A 20,181-nucleotide genomic window follows, 5' to 3' on the forward strand; every position below is an offset into this window, starting at 1 on the left:
AAGGAAGCCTAAACATTTGTGTATTTCCCTTAAATTAAATATAAGAAATGTCAACTCTCCAGTGCGGTTTTTTTTTTGGTTTGTTTTTGTTTGTTTTTTTTTAATGTAAGCCCAATAGGAGGCTTCAGGAGAGAACTATGATTTTAAAAGCTGCTTTTATGTTGTAAGTTAAATCATCAGGCAGACTAATTCAATTCCTTTCTGTTTACTGTAAGACTATTTCTCTTACTGGACAAGCCATAAAACTAAAGTGACTAAAACGCAAGGTGGCAAGCAGACATTTCCAATTCTTAAGTCAGAAATAAGCGCTCTGACTGAAAAGCAGTGCTGCCAGCAAGTCATAAATTTATGAGCAACTCAGCTGCTTCTCTGAATTCCCTGCAGTTAAAACTTTTTTACACTTACACCTCAAAATCATTCCTGCAATTAAACAGCCGTAACTTGTTCTCTCAAAAGATTAACATTATTTTTTAATGCAGTATATATTTGAAGGAAATAACGGTTAGAAGTATTCACAAATATTTCAAGTACACGTACTAACATAGGTATCATTAGATTGCTTTCCATCCCCCCCACCTGAAGGAAGAGGAAAGAAAAAAAAAAAAAAAGAGACATGACACTTATGTAAACTCTGTTTTTACCCAGACTCATGACATGACTTTAGTGTTCTATTTTACTCTTTGACTGAACACTTCACATAGCCATTCCTAGAGACAGTACTTTGCAGGTTTCACTAAATTATTTTTTTTATATTTGATGGCATAAGAATTAAAACATTAGGACATCTTAACTGAAATTATATGCTGGAAATAGATATATATAAAGAAAAAGAGATCTTGAAAGTATGATTTAGAAAAGGGGCATCTTAGCACCAGCTACACTCAACTGTCTGTCAAGAAAAAAATTGGTTGAGTAAGGAGTTCTTTCTATCTCAGCAAGTCTTTACTTTTGGCCTTAGGTCAGTTAATAACCATATTAATTTAACACACAACCTTCAAGCAAATCAGAAAGGCTGATGGCTTTAACATTGGGAGTAAGTCTGCTCAGACAGGCTGAGTACCATCGCCATAGCCTCCTGCAGCAGTGTGGCAATGTTTGCCCAGAGCATCTCAGCAGTTATTGATCTTGCCTGGAATCAGGCAGATTATTTGTTCTTCCCTCTAGAATATAAAAGGAAACAAAAGCAACTCTGGAGAGAAAAAACTGAGTGCAGACTGAATGATGTTTGTAAGAGATACCCTACAAGCAGCAAATGATGATGAGAAGGTTTGAGTTACTCACTGGTTTTGCATGACAAAAGGAAAAAGACTGAAATTGACTTTATATGATGAATAGTGTTTTTAAAGAACAAGTTGGGGAAAATAGCATCCTTTAAGAAATGGCATTGTGAGCTGCTGACTTTGTTCCGCAGCTGTTGGTTTGAAGAAAACAAAAGAGTTTGCAAAGAAAAATGGAAGAGAATGAAGTTCACAGCATATCCTTTTCACATGATGATCCTGAGGATCTACTGGACTGTAAAATTATCTAGTCATGCTTGCAAAAATTAAGGACAACTTGCCCCCCAGGGGACAACATGACTTTAAAGCACTAACTGGACTGAACCAGCTTCCAAAAACAACTAGTGTAGTTATTTTGCTTAGCCTGCAAAAGCAGATGACTGCCTAAAGGCTGAAGAAAAGAAACAAACCAGACATATCAATTGCTTCAGATTAACTAGTTACAGAGCCTTTTTAGTAGTTTAATGTATCTGAATCATAAAAAACAACTGAACTGGCCCTTGACGCCTGAAAGAAGATTGCTTTTTGTTAATTGAAGGTTGACTCTACCCCAGTAACAATGCTGCTGAAGTGATCTTCGCTGTAGAGTTTTGTCAGTTTGCATAAGATTGGGGTTTTTTGATGTTAAGCTTTTGCACCTTCATGTAGCTGAATGACAAGTCTCCCCTCATACTGTACCGTCCTAATTAGTTACTGTTTGAAGAACTTAGCAAGGTCAGGTGAGTTAAAGTAAGCAATCAAAGGTGTTGAGTGAAGAATATCAGAGCTGAACACATCAAACATATCCAAACAGTTCTTTGGAATATTTTACCATCTCCCAATCTCTCTTATACCTGATATTTTTACTAGAAAATTAAACAGTAAGATAGCTGACGAGCTAACACCTATGGGAATACAATGCTTGTTGACGTAAGACTTTGAATGTAAACAAGTGAGTCAAGAAACTGAATCTGTTGTTTAAATACACCTTAAAATATTTTTCCTTGAGGAAAGCAAGGAAGGTTTCTATGAAACACTGGCACTGAATACTACTCTTCTTTTTCACCTTTCAAATCTTAATAGGAGTGATTTTATTTGCCTGCTTCTCAGTCTTTGGCTTAAGAAAAGCTTGCAGTTTGCCCATTTCTGTGCACTTAGCCCTATGCAAAATAAGCCCTTATATTAATTGATTTGAGGAAAACAAAGATTTGTCTTTCAAATACTTCATGACAGCTCCATTCAGGGGCAATCACCTGCCAAAACCCCACATTCCCCTTGGCATCTGTTGTGCTGCCAGTGGCACAGGATTTTTCATGTGAACATCTTTTCTAAATTCCTTCTCAATCATTTGCACACAGGGTGCAAATACAGCCTGCATATGGCAGAGGCAAGCTTTTGGTATGGAAGAGTCAAGAACTGCACTCATTTAGAACCACAACATTCATCAACATTTATTCAACTGTTGCATTTTTACAAACAAATGGGAAATCCAAATTGCATGCGGATTCCTCCCATTTCTGAAAGACCTGGGAAAAAGCTCCCTCATTATCTTTCCTACGGTGTTTGAAATACACAAACAACAGATCTTGACAAAAAAAACAAAACAAAACAAAAACAAAAAACCCCAACAAAACCCAACACAGGCCAATTAGTACTCTCCATAAATTGATTGCAAGAGTTCTCCCTAATTTAAAGCCAGTGAACCTTGTTTGTATCTGTTTCAGGTTTGATCTGCTAAGCAAGATGTATTGCTAAATCCAAAGGAGACTAAAAGAATATCTGTTTCTTCTGCAGCAAAGATGCCATTATCTGTAGCTATTGCTGGAGGCACGAAGGGCACACAAGAATAGCAATAATGTCTGCTTCTGATTTCAGGCATTCAATTTTCTCAATGATTTTCAGTTAGCTTGAAGCAGCAGGGCTTGCATGTGGCACAAAGTGGTGTTTTGTAACAAACCTCTAATCTGATCCTTCAAACAGCAAATTGGATAAGGAACTTTCCCAATTTCACCAAAGATTACTAGTCATTTGACTTGTATTTAAAATACTTAGAATTAATTAATGCTTACATATTCTTTAATAGAAGTAATACAGTTTTTGCAAAAGGATACAAAAGTATTCTTTGCTAAAGTCATATTTGGGAATCTGATAGAATGCCTTAGTAGTTTCCAACAGAATGAAAAACACAGGAATCTTCTACTGGATGGTTTATGATTTTATCTTTTTTAAGCTAATAAGGAGAGGACATTATGATCTACTTAACTCCCAACTTCATGAAAAATAATGTCTGGATCAGACTCAGTCTATGGAGACAAAGCACAAAATGGAATCTTATATAAACTGGCTATACATTGTGAAATATTTACATGAAATAATAAAGAGTTACTCCATGCCCAGAGTAAAATGCAAATACATACTATTTCATCTGTACTTTTTTTTTTTTTTTCGGGGGGGGGGGGGGGGGGGGCACGGGGGGTGACGGGGCAAAAAAGAAAAAAACACTATGATGATTCAATAACATTTATTACCTATTACCTAATTGCACTTTCCCAATACATCCACAGAGATAATATACTTTCCCAAATATTTTATATAGCCTAGAATTAAAGGAGGGTAAACTAATGCTGATATATTCCCACTGTCAGCACCGACTGAGATATTTTTATGTTGCTTTCATCTGCAGAAATAAGTCAAATTCTCAGCTGTAAAATTATATATAAGGATTATTCTTTAGATAGTATATTTGCAACAATCTCAACACTGCTTGCAAATGGCTACACAGAACCTTGTATTTAACCATATGTTGCACATTTTCTATTAAATTTGCATAACAGGTCAATCCCCCCAACTCTTTGGACAATATGTTTTTACTTTCCTTTTACTCTTTATTATTGCAATCGCATTTGATGCTGCAATATGACAGAACTGAATACTGAGACAAACATCTTGTAAACTTCTTGCAGATGCCTGGTGACTCTGGACAGACTTAATAACATATAATTTTTTCTGTATAGTATATTAACCCACATGCAAAGAATCCTTCTTTTGGGTCTATCTAGAGCTACTGCTCAAAAGGAAAGCAACCACACTAGTATTTTCTGGTAGATATGCCCTCTCCAACTCTTCTGTAGTACCACAATCAAATTAAATGGCAGGAGCTGGTTGAAAGCCAAATCCTCAGAACAAACAAACCAGCTCCCTCTCAGCTGCTTGAATTCTACTTAATAATATAGCTCATGAGCTCATGTCAAACACCAGCTGTTACAAACACAATCAGATATTACTTAGCTCTCATTACCATCCATTCTCCTTTCTAACTTTACCAGCTTCAGCATCAGACTACAGTAGTCTGGAGGTGAGCAGGGATTTTTGTTAAAATTAATGTAACGAGCAATAAAGCTCTTCAGTTTAGTTATTTCTGAAGCCAACACATGTATGCAAAAACACGTCAAATAGGTTTTCCATAGGACAAACCAACTTTTCTTGCTGTTTTGAAAAAACACCCCAAACAAACCAACTCCTTTCAGTTATGCAAAAGGGAAACCACTAAAAGTGAAGAATGTGGTTATGTACATGTTGGAGTTCTAAACTCATGTTTCTCAGACCAAAATCAGGGCTCTGGCCCCTGGTTTCATAGTGGGCTTAGTTATGGCAGCTGCAGCAGGCTGTCACCATAGCTTCTCTGTCCCCCTGCTGTGGATATTCATGTGGCTGACATCTGAAAGAGAAACATGCCCATTGCTGAACTCCAGCAGACAGTAACTCATGAATTAATGTAAATTGCCACTATTTTCACTTTGCAGGTTAGTAGACTAGCCTAAGGGTCTTTATTATGAGACACAAAAATTGTTGGTGATGGCAGTTGATTGCATGCCCGGTGTACAGGCGGCAGAAGTTCCACAAGGCTTCATGTACTTAATGCTGAGTAAGAGTTCCCAGTCATGGTATGTATATGTGGTATCAGTAACTCCAAAGCAGAAAAGGAAAACAAAGATGCAAAATTTGAATTCAGTGCAAGACCGGAAATCAGCATCTCTCTTACCATTCTTTGAAGTTTCCTCAGAATTATGTGTGGGGCTAGCTTGAGAGGCAGAGTTGTACAGAGTAGCTGAGCAAGTAGCATCAGGAAAAAGGAGACAGAAGGACTAGGAATTAGGAAGTTTCTGGAGTATAGAGAACCTATTTAAAAGATGGGTATCATCAACAGCGACAGTGTAATTGCACTGCAAGAACTTAAAGAGACAGAAATAGAGGACTGAAGGGCAGTCTGCTTGCAACAGCAGAAGAACATTCTACATCAAAGAAAATTTTAGGAGTTAAGGTTATGTCCAGAATGTGAATCCATAGGGATTCTGTGGTACATTTTGACACAGCTAGCACAGGAAAAGAACACCGTTAGATCTATTAAACGTGGTGAAGAGACTGAAATACTAATGGAGATTACAGCCTGCAATTGTGGGAAACACAGGAGATTTTAAATCCTTCTCTGCCCCCAAGTAGGCTGTTCAATGCCACATCTGAGTGGATATAAACCATGCTTTTATACACTGTAATGACAGCTTCTTGCAGAAACTCAGGCTATAAAAGAAAAAGTAGTTCTTGACTTAGTTTGACATATTGCTGGCTAACAGGGGCCACATGCTCCAATTCAACATGCTGTTATAAACAAAAGGTTCACTCTAGTAATGTTTAAGTTTGGAAAGAGAATCAAGACCAGCTGAAATGAACTTAGAAAGGAGCAGCCAAATGGGTAAAATGCTTGGAGCTGACTTGGAGGATAAAAGATGAGGTTCAGAGTTACAAGATTCTTAAACCAAAAGGCTCAGATGACTTCTATCTTCTTTTGGTGTAACTGCAAAGAAGGTAATTAAAAGCAAGAGTATATTAAGTCCAATTAAGGAATACAGAAACTGATGATGCTTGACAAGTAAAATGAAAAACCATTAGGTCAAGCTAAAAGTAATTTTTGAAGAACAATTTTTTAAAGTTAAAAAAAAAGCTAACAAAAAAAGAGAAACATAAGGCCTGCTAGAGAGTCAGGAGGAAAAAATAAAAGATGTCTGTGTAAAAGAGCACAGTTCATGAAATGAAGCCATTGCAGAAAACCTGTATTTGCCCCAGTGTTCAGTCTTGAAGAGCCTAGGCAGATTACCATGCAAGGAGATTTTTAAAAGGACAAGCCTAATGCACTGTCCCAATATCAAAGCTGGACTAGATGACCTCCTGAGGTCCCTTCTAAGCTAGGTGACTCCAGGACTCTATGGAAATTAACAACAAAAAAAATCATAAATTGATAAAAATGAAACAAATCATCAAGGTACCAGAGCTCCAAAAGAACTGAAAGATAACACCACTGAAGTACTGATACATCACTTAAAGTGGCAGCAGATGGCTGGTAGGTGGCAAACAGGACCCAAATCTGAAAACAAGGGGGTAGAAAACTACAGGCAATTGCAGTCTTCTAGTTTCTATCAAACAGGGAATTCTGCCAGTCTATGAAGATGCTAAAGGAGGAGTTAAGTGGCATTCACACAGAAGTGATCAAGCTGATACAGTATGACTGGAGTTTCAAACAGCATTAGAAATCAAGCTTCCAAGAAATAAAAGGAAAAGACCTCTTGTTAATTAGCGTCATTAGGTGAAAGGAAGCAGGAGATAAAACATGTGGTCAATTCTCACACTGGTGAGGCAAGATCCCCAAGGCACCTATACTGGAACTTACATTCCTGATTTGCAGAAATGAGCCAATACTTTTGTATAGGTGACAAACTTCGTCTCCCTACTACTCAAGATTGCTAAATGATTAATCGTATTTTTTGTATTTATGGAATTTAAATATTCTCTGTGAAGGCAGACCTCTACAAGAGAGGGAGAGCAAGATAAAACCAGCTACAGCTAAATTCTGGAGACTGTCTTAGCACTACATGAAGTCAGCAATGTTTTGTGGTTAGCCTGGCAAAGGCAGCTCTAGAGCAATAGCATCTGCATCACTATTTCATGTCTGCTGCTCATTAATAAGACAGCACTACCATCACTGATGCATGGTTGTTTTAAGTGGGCAGTTATTAGGTCTGAAGTCAGACAGGAGGCCAAGATCATCAAATGAAGCTGAATAGTGGCACTGTAACTCCTAAAATGCAGATGTAAACTAGTTAGGTGATACATCAACACTTTTTTTACCCCACCTTTTTTACTTCTAATTAACAGTTGGTCAAAGAGTAATAGATGAAACTTAGAAAGCCCAACATTTATCATCATGAAGAACAGTTTTTTGTGGGTTTTTTATTCCTTTATCATGATCAGGATAAACTCGTGATCTTTTAAACAAGATATACTGCCAAAGTAAAAAAAAAATAAAAAAAACCTATCACACTTCTGCTTCATACCATGGAAAGAAATGGCAACATGAACATCATTGCCAACTTTATTTTGTCTTCCTCCAGTGAAAATAACTATTTTTAGTCCTAGAAAAGAGAAGGTTTTATTATGCAGGAAGAACAGCTGCTGAATCAAAAATATTTTAACTCTGGGGGAAAAAAAAAATATTACTCATCCCATTCAAAAACTGGAAAAGCTTCAAAGGAATGTGGGAACTTACCAGCTGGATCTGAAACTCACATGCTCCTTATTCACTTCAGAGCATTTTAGATTTACTTTTTTGCTACTCATACAAACAGCAATTATTTAAAGCTCCTTCTATTTCTGCCTATGCAATGTATTCCCTGACTGTGGAACCAGCCTTCAAGTAAAACAGTCCCCTTATTAAACAGCTTTAACAGTACCTATAAGAACCAGGCATCAGTAAATTAGAAGAGCTATCCAGAACAGTATTTAGACTTGTATATCCTCTACAAGCAGTGCCATATGCTTACCATGACTTTCATCACCAGTATCACAGTTAGCCCCAACAATGAAGATCATAGTGCTCAGAAATAGTGTTTCTCATCTCCATGAATTCCAAGAAAGTTCTTAGCTGCTGTTAGAGGATATAGCATTGTCCTCCTCTAGAAGTTAACAAATGATCTCCTTATATGACTACATTTGGGAGTGTATTTCAAGCAAGAGAAAAAAAACAATTACGTGGGTTTGCAGAACAGGGGATCTTATTGCATGCAATGCTCCTGAGCCTTGGTATACCAGAATCAGACTAGTAAGTACATCAAAGCAGTTGTAAACCAAACCTCTCCCTTACTGGACATCTTATGCCAGTACAAAACCAAAAAAAGGTTGCATACCAAATTGTTTAGAAAAGGAAGTGCATGTCTACTAATGACTTTGGGTTTAATTAAAACAAAATGATCAAGAAAGTTTGCAAAAATATCTGCCTTGTTCATATGGGTTAAAATTACCATATTATAGGTTTCTCCAGAGGCTTTCATGCAAACAAGCAAACAAATCAATACTAGTAGTGCTTTAAAGGAGACAGGTGTATTTTAATAATCTCGTACAGCCACTGACTCATGGAAAAATGGAAGGGAAGCATTCACATGCAATATTACTACAAGGGACTTAAAAACAAAACCCAAAGAAACAAAAAAGCAGTCCTTGAAAGGTTACTCATCTTGAAACCAAGTTTTCTGGTATTTGTAGCTGTTATTCAAGTAAAATTTGATAACTGATGGAATTCTAGCAGGGGTTTAAATAGCAACCATAAAATAAATTTTAAAAGTGACTTAAAGTGTACAACATTCTTCTACCACTTTTAGGTTTTTCATATTAATCCTAGTAAAGCATAAATTGTAGAAAGTTTAATAGAATGCATCTCATAGCTCTATTTGCAAGTGAGCACCACACACAGTTACCAAGTGGCAAAGTATCCAATTTGATCATTTTTAGAATTATTCACATTGGTGCCTTTATCTAAATGAACTATTACGTGAGCAGGATGTTTTAGGAACTACTCAGTATGATAGGATATTCTTTAATCATGATTAGTTAGACATGCAAATGATTATGGAACATACAATGTGTTGCAGCTTTGGATCATTACCCACAGAAATGTAATTCAGAAGTACAAACAATAATTATTTCCGTCACTCCTTTTACTGAAACACAGCTTGCTTTAATTAGGATATTGATAAGTGAGCACAGCAAACATAAGCTTTTTAAATAGTTAATCTGATAAAGAATTAAATGAGCTTTTAACTGAGAAAGCTTAATCCTCCAGTCTGCACACAGGTTGTTCCACCTCCTTAGGAAGGCCCCCTAACATAATGGATTAGCAGATGACTAAAGATATATTTTCTGCAGTGGCAGCCAGCCTCTGGGGCCCTCAGTCCTTTCCACACCTGCCAGCAGCACCAGCAAAGGACAGACTCTCACAACACGGGAAACCTCACACTGCTGCACAGCGGCTCTGCCCTCAAAACTGCTACACCCTGCTCTTCCCATAAGGCAGCCCTTGGCTATTGCTTCAGTATCTTGGATTTTGGAGACAAATCAGGAAGTTTCCCCAATCTGATAAAGGCAGAGCGTGCTGAGCTGCACTCTCTAAGCCTCGAGGACAGCTATTAGTCTAGGAAAATCATTCTGTCTTGGACAGCAGGTGTCTATCAAAAGAGTTTGAAAACCAGTGGCAAGCATGGACGGTGTCTTTCCCAGTCTGCAAGAGCTCAGGATGCTCCTTAATCATACACATCAACTTTGCATTTAGGAGCCCACTCTACTTTCATTGATAAGTCCATGCATTTTTAGAATGGACATTAGCATCCAGTATCACCAATATCCTACTGCAAAGAGTTCCAATTAATTATTCATTGTGTGAAACACTTTGTTTTAAATGCTTCCTCATTTCATTTGTAAAAGAGTTTTATTTGAACACCAGTGTTGCTATCAATCTAGTGCAAGAGGTGGTGGTAAAGCTGCAGGAATGGCTGAGGAGCAATGACTAGGTGTTATTTAGGAGAAACTATACACACTGATTGAAAGTGAGACTGCACGTTAACAGACACAAGATATAAACCATCAGCACAGATGAAATCAACAACAGATAACAAATGGTTGAAGCATTTACTGGCAGACAACTGTCGCTTGATATAAAGGCTTGCGTGCAGTCCTCTGCCAGCTCACTGTCTGCCAAGAAGCATCCTCTGCTTCTGTCAGAACTGGTTAATTAAAATGCAGCAATAGGTTATACTGGAAAAGTTCGCTCCTGTTTGTAAGACACAGATCTGCAGTGAAAGATAGAACTGTTTCATCGCAGAAGGAAGAGCTTTCAGTTCTAGACATCCTTACATACACTTTTCTGGGCACTGAGTTACTGGAGGAGCACAAGGGATTTCCTTCAAGAGTCAGAGGTGAAACAGCAAAATGATATTTAGTAAAGATCTAGAAATGCGCTACCAAGCACCTCTCAGATTTTTTCATTACTTTTAAGTGTGAACTTGAAATGGGTGTAAGTGCAATTTTTTTTCTGCAGAAAATTACAAAACAGTAAAAATATGAAAACCTGTATATTGTAAAACATGAGTGTCTTTTCAAGATCACATATGCTCAGGACAGGATAATGGGAAATAAACAGGTAAGTCTACTTAGGATGTGAAAATATTAGAGGAACACTGTCTCCTTATAACTGCTTTGTCAGGTACATGACCCAGTAAGTACCTGCTAAGACAGCTTTAACATAATGAAAAAAATTAACAAAAAACAACATGCACACCATAGAATTTAGGTTGAAGTGACAGGTTCAAAACAGAGCTTTAGCCAGTATGTGGGAAATTGACATATGAAAGAGAATAATACATCTTTAGGGTTTTGTGGAGTTTCCACCAGAAAATGTTTTGGATTTTAAGAAATCCAATGGTAAATGCAACTTATAATTAAAGAGTATTAAACTTGTGTTAATCCTACAATAAAATACTGCTATAATCCAGAGACAGGAAAAAGCATTTAAGCTAGTAAGATAAAAGACTTCTCAAGTGCCAAGCTAAAAATTTAAAGTATCACAGTACCTGTGACTCAGTATAGCTTCTCCAAATATATTACAGAAATAATATTGCATTAGTCAAAGCTCTTAGATGAAATTGCTTCTTCATCCTCTCCAGGAACCATGACAGGCAATAGAGATCAATGGGATATTAATGTTTTAAAGACATTCACATGTATAGGCTTACCAGTTATCTTTTTGTTCTTAACATGTCTTTTCCATATGAGTTGATGCTTCAGCTTCAGGAAGGCCAACACAACGATTGTTTACAGGAGTGAAAGGATATGCTCGAAACCAATTTGTGAATCAGGAACCTGATGCACCAAATCTACCACTACCATGGCATAGGAACTCCGTAATTACATACACCAGCACAAAGCCCAGTAAGAATGTACTGGGTATGGTTTCAACTCAGGAAAAAAACACCAACCCCAAAACACTTACAAGAAGTAATAGCTTTAAGACTTACAGTAAGCAACAGTAACAGAAGTTAGAAAAGCCACTGGACAGATGTCTGCTGTACAAGCCATTTTCAAAGTTCTAAACAAGTATAAATTGGATAAATAAAAACTATTAAACTAAAAGTTAACTACTTATCTAGATGACGATATTTCAGATAAACTATGTGGAAATATCTTACCTCTTCTCCTGAAAGATAGTAAGCTGAAAGTAGTCCACCAACAAAACGAATGTTCACTTCAAATACTGAAATTTCAGCATTCTGTTGAAATAAACAAACATAGTTTTATTCCCTGATATTTTTCTGTGTGGTTTTGTTTGTTTGTTTTTGTCTTTTATATACATGCAGGTATTAAGCTACACCAGCTGTAAATGGCAAAACAGAGATGGTGTAGGGAAAGCCAACGTAAGTGAACTTAAGAGCATTTTGAAGTATTTTCTTCTCCTCTTCTTATTAACAAAGAATTATTTCGACACAAGTCATCCTCTAAATCCACATATCTAATTCCCTGCAGATGATTCAGCACTCAGACACAAAAAGTACTCTCAGATCATGTCCCACACTACCTCAACCTCACCCTAAATGCGACTCACAGTCTAAACATAAGTTATTGTAAAATGGGGCACGTGTATAATATTAGAATGAGTCAATTATATGTTCATGATAAAAATGTAATCATGACATGTATTCACAAGGAAGCAGATGATCTTTCACTATGATGGTGACAGCCCTTCTGAAGCTGGCCTGGTCTTTACCAATGATAGAGACTAGGTTCGTTGTATTAAGCAGTACAGATACAGCCATTATCTATCCCAAAAGTCAAAGCACATTCTTCTCTGCCTTTTTAAAATGCAAACCTAAATAAAGAATCTGAGTCTCATGATTGCTACATTCTCTTGCTCTTTACTAAGTCAATTCCAATTTTACTCTGACACACAACATTCAATCTACTCAATAGGCATTCAGTTGAAAGCTCATCTATCGAAGTTTCTTATTTTTCACTTTTTTATGTAATACTACTTTTTATATTTTTGTATTTCTGTAGAAAAATAGCACCCAGCAGTCAATCTTCTAAACTCTAAACTTTTGGGCACATAAACAGGTGTTTGACTTTTGTGTGTTCTGGGTTGCTCTTGCTTCTGTTGAATGGTCTTTTCCATCTTCTATTTGTGAAATACATTAGAGCTATATTTAATATAAATCAATGCATGGTGGGGCTGCAGGATTTTCTTCCAAAGGGCTTGCAGGCTTTTCTCATTCAGCTATTTTTTGTACTTTTCCAGTTTAAACATGCAGATACCAGTTTATGTAGGAGCAAAGAAGTTGTTGCTCCCTCTTTTCTATGGATTTTAAATTCCAGTAAACTGCCTTTGCAGAAGAAAACAGCACTAGGTTACTTATTAGAAGTATTACTTCATGCTTTACAGTTTGCAAGGCACTCTGATTAAGGAAAAGTATCTAGACACATTGCAGAGTTGTGCAGTGTTTTATCAGTTATAAAGGTACAGACTTCAAAAAACACTCACAGACTTGCTACAATGCTTGTCCACTTGCCCTGACGCATTTAACTTTTCTCCTCTAAAATCTGTCCTGCTCCTCCCCCTCTAAAAATTCAGGATATAATTCCATTCACAGAATTGCTCTGATTAATATATAATGTGTACATTATATATATATGTGCTGTGTAGGTTTTGTATACACACGAGCACAATTCAAAGAGGCAGATGAAATAAAGCCATCACACATCTGCCTGCTGAAAACTCAGACCTGGCATCACGTGTTAAGACTGGAAACTGAAAAAGTGATCTTGCTGTCTTGCACTGTTTAGAACGTAATTTTTTTCTAAGTTTATCTTAAGTGTACTAAAACTCTACAGGACCTCCTCACCCACTGCTATCCCACTACTGGTCTACTCTTATTCTTTCTGAAAGAAACTACAAAGGCAAAAAAGGTTTACTTTCTGTTTCCAAAATTAAACTGATATTTCTGCTTCCAAGTGTTCAGTCATCGTCTCACTGAATACAGCAAGAAGGAGAATGAAATAACCGGGAACAGGTATTCAATTCAACTTTAACTAGTGCCTTTTCTTTGTGTTTCCTTTTAATATACCATGATATATGGCAAACCTGGGGAGATGGATATAAAAACATTTAAATCCTCTAGAGTTCTGAACTAACTAGACAATACACCTGTTCATCTAAGCAGGCTACCTATGTAAAAACTCTACATTAAATGAAGAAGTCTACCTTAACTACATCCAATGCATAAAACAGCTTGTAAAGAACTGATCAGACTTAAGAAAGGCTGACCTGATCAGACTGAAGAAAGGATGATTAAAAGGACTAATAGGGGCAGCTTCTTTTCCCTGGAGCTTGAGCTAGCTGAAATGCCTAAAAATAGTATTTCACTTTAAGAACCTTCTTCAGAAGCTCAAGTTCTTTCCATTTCAGTCCTGAGCCTCAGCACATGCCAAGAACTTTTCTTTGATGTGGGAAAGTTGAAGCTGTAAAGAGGTAGGTATTAGACAAGGAAATGAGTTAATCAGATATCCCAGACACTTGTGTTTCCTGTGAGGATTGAATTAAATTACTTTTTCATTTTGAATTGCTTGAAGTGATATATGAGCTGAATATTTTGTCTCCAGTACCTTACATTTTGCCTTTCTGGATTTAATATGGCCATTTAACTCACAAACCATTACTATCTTTCCAGGAATGCAAAGGCCCTTTAAGAAAAGCTCAGTACATATGCACCGACATCTGCTTCTGGAAATCAGTTACAGACTAAAAGACTCTGAAGTAATGTGAATAAAGATTTTAATGTCAAACCACAAAGATTAATTGCACTGTAATCCTGAATGTTTGCTGAAGTGGTGATCTTTCAGGGTATTTCTTGAAGTTAACCATTATTTTAATGTTAACAGATTTCCAATACCTTACTTGTACACATCTCTGAACCTTTGTTTGAAATCCTTGTCTCTTACTAAAACTTTTACACAAGCCACTAAAGCAGATGCAATTAATGAAATGGACAGACATTTCATTAATGGTAGATTTGAATGTTGTACGCTTAATACACAGTCATTCTTAAACTCATTACATCAAGGTAGTAGTATTCTCAGAAAGCACAGGAATTACAGCAATTTGCAAAACAGTTCAAGAAGTTTTATAATTTCATGTCAAAGAAAGATTCATCTTTACATGGAAAGTTCATGTGAAGAAGTCTGTTAAGAAAAGTGAACTTGTAAAAGTAGCAATTTCTGCTATACCAACTTTACCCTTCTTTCTGTTTTGATTTGGTGGGGGTTTTTGTTTGGGTTTTTTTGTTATTTTGTTTTTGTTTTTTAAATTTTTTGTATTACACGCTTAAGGTGCCATACTTTGATCACTACCCTCTTTTCACATTTCTAGTCATCATCCACACAGAATTTGCACAAATGAATCTGTATATTTCTACTCAGCATTCAGATCCTGAGTAAGCAATGTTAATTTTTATTTTGCTCTTGGATCCAGCTATCCAGCTGTACTCAAATACCTTATGATCTATTTAACAGTGCCAAGACATATAGCAAACCCCTCCATCTTCACTTCCCAAAGTTTCTACTTCAGCAGCTGAAGAGGCCAGAATTACTTTATTTTTTTATTTTAAGTTTAGTCTTCTCTTTCAAACCATCATTTTATCATTATATAGCAGGTCTGAGATACGGTTGAATTAATTCCATTATATCTAATGGAACTTCTGTAAAGAGAAGTGACTGGATAGGCTTATTTTAAAATGACTATGATGTTCCTTTTGTAAAATCCCAAGTATGTAATATGGCTCTGACCAACTGGATAGATATTCTTTCTAATTTTACAGTCTTTTCATTAGTACTCCAATTAGGCAGCACAGCCATGTGTTGTGTATGACGATATCTGAAACACCTTTTTTAGTACATGGTCTGTGCTAAGCTCTTACTGTTCCTATGCAATATCATCTTACTCTGGCTGCTGATTTTGGAGACCTCCCTTGTATAAAGGATTCTTAAAGTATGTAGATGCTTGGGAAAGGGATATGTATATTGGGAACGTATTTTTGTTTTACTTCCAGGGCTTTTATGTTAATTGAAGTATATGAGTAACTTGGTCTTTCATCTTACATTTGTTCAATAATTTATCATTCGCTATTTGATCTTCTGATAAGTGAATCATAAATGGTATCATCCAAGCACTAAATGAAATCCAGAGAAATTGTGACTGCAGTTCACCATACTGACAGAAAGTGGAAACGAAAAGCAATATATGTATCCATTACATGATGCAAGGTTAAAACTTGACAACTGTATGGAATTTCATGTGGTTTCCTTGATTGGCTTCTAAAGACAAAATTATTTTGACAAAGAGGTGTAACATCCTTTACGTTTGCTGGCTAGACACATAACACCAAAGTGAACCTATTTACTTATGGTGGAAACCGCTCCTTCTCAAATTCAGGCTATGCGAATAAGCAAGTCTCTACAATCAAAAGGACGAAACAGCTGTGTGTTACCACATTTTGGCTTGACAAGGAGAAATGCTAAAATAAGCATATAAAATAAGATTTTTTTAAAGCAAGAGAAGAACCATAGCTTGGAAACACTCAAGAAGCTGCAGGATGTTACAGGTTTAACCACTAAACCTATTAAAGTCACTCCTTTTAAAGAAAGGGAGGTTGACTATACCTTAGGAAGCCCCATCTTCCAAAAGCAACAACTATTCCCAAATGGGGTAGGGAGGAATTGTTACATTAGCTAGTTTATGTTACCCTGCATTTGTACTTTATTTGCAAACATACAACAGGGCCAATCTGATCTCAGCTGCATCTCACCACTTCCCTCGCCCTTCTGTAAACCAGAGAATTAATCTACAACTGGTAAACTGTTAAAGCTTCAACGAGCTGTGGTTGAATTTAGTGTTGAAAGCACTGTTCAGACGACAAAACTACTGTCAGCTGGGCTCTCCTGAAGCCTTTTTCCTTTGACTCCTCCAGCTTCCCAAAAATCAGTATTCACATCCTTCTGAATCATTTCCTTAATGCATCTTTCCTGAAAGTCTTCCTTTCCATAAATTTGTAGACCAAGGCCAAAACAATTTGTCTATGTTTTCTTCTGAAATATTTGATTTTGAAATATTTCATTTGACATACAACCAAATTCTATTTATCTAGTATAAGCTTCCACCTGGCACTCATTAACACTGGTACTTGCTCTGCCATTCATAATTCAATTGGAGAAAATACTGTGTGCTTTTTACATGGATGAATGTATTCACAATAATTTATACCCAATATCTTAATTTATATCTGATAAAAAGCTTACTCTCCTTGTTTTTATAAAGATCCAAATAAGGCTACAAATCCTACCAAATAATTGTTTCAGTCTTTTTTGCACAGGTTCTTTCCAAAACTTTCTTTCTTTCAGTTCTCTTTTTCTTGTCTCATCAAGAGTGTAATAAAACTTCAGTTACCTCATCTGCATTTCCATCTATTGCTCCTATGTACAAGGACTATAGGTACTCCCCCCACACCTACATACCATACCGTACTGTTGTAAACAGCCCATATCCTGCAGGTTAACAAGCTGTGCAAGAGAACACCAGGGACTCCACACTGAGCAAAGCTGAATAATGCGCATAATTCTAGACTAAAAAATGGACACAAAGGAACCATGTTTCCAGTGAAATGAGAGAAGTAATTATTATTATTATTACTTTTAAATAATATCTCCCAGTTAAACCGCAAAGGTTGGGAACAACAAATTCTAGCATTTTCAAGCAGTCTGGGAAGTATGATAGAGACACCAAGAGTATCACAAGAGCTCACTTTAAGCTACTGTAATTTAACAACATTTTAATTACTTGCAATTGTGGGGGAAGTAAGTTTCATTTGTATTCCACAAATGAAATTTAGTGGCAGCCTGCTAAAATACTCTGTTCCCATAGACAAGGGAAACCATTTTAGCCACCTTCTTATTGCAATTGTCAAAGCTTGGTTATTGCATAATATGTTATTTAACCTTGATAAAGTCCCCACATGACAAACTTTAAGATCTTAAACAGGAACAAAAATAAAGTGCTACTAAAGGCATTAACGAACTCTAGTAGCAAAAGAACTGGATTTAATAATAAATGTGCAAGATCTCCTTTCAGCCCATCAAAATAATTTCTTATTCGTAATCAAACCAAAATCAAGTCACTTTGAAGTCTGGTATTTAGAGTGTACTAATAAATTATATGGCAAAGTAGTAAACATATAGTCCTGTTAAAAAAGAAAAGGGGGAAAAAAAACCAAAGGGGGGGAATTGTAGAGGAATGAAGCTGGGTTAATATATACAGCTGTGGGCTGGCTTCAGGGGTGGTGGGTTGGCCAATGTAGATAAGGTGCAGCTGTGGCTGGTTAAGTGGTTGAGAGCCAATGAAGAGAGAGCAGCTCAGGAAGAAGTAAGAGAAGAGAGAGTGTGCCCTGGATGAGGTGAGATGAGGAGAAGGCAGCAGAGGGACTGGCATGAAGAGTATGCTGGCATGAGATGGTAAAAGACCTTGCTGCAGCTTGATAGTCTGGAGAGTGCTGTGACATAGTCTTACAAACTAAAGAACCATTTTCAGCTGCTGACTTTCTTAAGGTTCTTCACAGACCTATTGTACATTTACTTGAAGTCAAATTGCTCGCACCTCCCACGTGCTTTTTTTTTTTTTTTAATAGTAAAGCTATTCAGTCACAAATTGTTATATTAGGAAACTTTCTAATTTTCTCACTTAAAGAGAGAAAAACACCAAAAATAAAGTGCCACAACCCTATCTGCGTCCAAGCCAGATCACTAGGTTATGATCTGTTAAATATATTAACAGGTCGATCATAATGCCTACGGTTTGAGAGTAGTAGGAATTAAATTTGTACGTGCTGAAGTTAGAAATTAACAATCTCGATTCTGAAAGTTTGCCCTGTTACTGACTGCCCCACCACGACAGATTTGAGCTAAATATAAATGCTGGAAGCATTAATAATAAGATACAAATAATATTTGTTATTCTGTGATCTTGGAAAAGTTGTATGTTAATCTGTACATGGCAGTAGAGATAAACTTAAGTTCCAAGTTTCTATACTTTTTTTCCACTCTTTTCTACTTCCTAAAGTAGTAGATATATTACACACAAAACTTCTACATTGCATGGAGATGCACTCGAAGCTTTTTCAAAAGATACTTGAACTTGCAAAGCTAGGTACAAAGATGAAAATCAGAACTGCTAAGTAAGCCTTCAAGCTTCAGGGTGGCTTATAAAATCAGATAACAGTGACTGACTGACCTCTGTAAACAGCTTTGCTTAAGAGTGCTGGCAGTACACAAGACTGAACGTATCCTTGCTGTCTTATTCATTCTCTTCTCTTTATGCAGTTCCTCAAACTCATTTAGTACCTATTTGCAAGAGCAAATAACGAAACGCTCTTCACACTTTCCCCACAGCACAACAGCAACTCTTTCCTAGGTTGATCGTCCTATGCAGTTAACAATGGAAAGTATCTGTGATGAAACACATAATATGCAACGAGTCAGTGCTCACACTGACAAAATGTCAACTAAAGTCAGCTAAATTATATCCACATAGGTAGAGCTGCTGCACAGACTGCTGCGACTTTCATCTGACTGAGCAATCATAACTTCCCACCATCCTTCATTTTGACAAAAAACAGAGAGGGATGAGGCAAACAAAGCAAAATCCACTAATAACCAACAGGAAGGTTATTTTAGTTTGATTCCAAATTCACCTTTGAGATAATCTCCTAGTAGAATAACCATTTTCCTATTGTCTCAACAAGCACACAGCTTCCTGCTCCATACCTTGTTCCCATTCTGGTCCTGTCTGACTACACTCACATCAGACAGTTGATCAGTGAGTCAGGTCATGAATTCAAGCACCATCCCACATACCATTTAATTAGTTAGCACCTTCTGGTCTGGTCTGGGCCCCTGTCATTCCAGCCAATGCCCAGGCACACTTTAGGACAACATGTAGGCCAAGGACTGTTCTCAGTATGCAGTAGGGGCAAGAGTGTCCTTTTGCAGGGAAGGAATTTAGCAGGGCTGAAGAAGAAGGGGAGGGATCAGTTAAGTCTCTCACCCTAAAGAAGCTGGGGTGTGTCTGGGTGTAGAAGCGAAGCACCATCAGTTCTAATACTTAAGAACTCCCAGTCCTTCACTGCTGTGCCATGCGGCTCAACCCCCACACCGCTCCTCTCCTAACCCTGACCCCTTCATGCGTCTCATTAAGATCCTTCTTCCAATCTCTCTTCCCAAGTATGGATTCATTGGGGTTCACCCTTTGCACTGCAGAGGCCAATAGCTTTTTTTCTCCCCAGCATGAAGCAGAAGTTGGGTGGTGGTACAGAAACTCTTTCAGAAAGCTATGAATGCTCTCTGTGTGTGCAGGTTCTAAAGCAAACTATGAAAAAATAAAACCAAAAAAGCATGCAGCAGTGTGTAGCTGTAGCTAGGAAACAGCCAAGCTCCCTAGTGATCCCATGAAAGA

The 20,181-nt window shown here is 37.1% G+C and overlaps 1 protein-coding gene across 3 annotated transcripts in view; it reads right to left on the reverse strand.

Moving 5' to 3' along the window:
• Positions 1-20,181, reverse strand: part of MAN1A1 (mannosidase alpha class 1A member 1) — a 151,699-nt gene that overhangs the window by 77,280 nt on the left and 54,238 nt on the right. For all 3 annotated transcript variants that reach the window (XM_055811199.1, XM_055811198.1, XM_055811200.1), the window contains exon 4: positions 11,822-11,902. In XM_055811199.1, coding sequence (XP_055667174.1) covers positions 11,822-11,902 — 81 coding nt within the window. The remainder of the gene's footprint in view (positions 1-11,821; positions 11,903-20,181) is intronic.

This window comes from Falco peregrinus, chromosome 7 (assembly GCF_023634155.1).
Source record: "Falco peregrinus isolate bFalPer1 chromosome 7, bFalPer1.pri, whole genome shotgun sequence".
Lineage (NCBI taxonomy): Eukaryota > Metazoa > Chordata > Aves > Falconiformes > Falconidae > Falco > Falco peregrinus.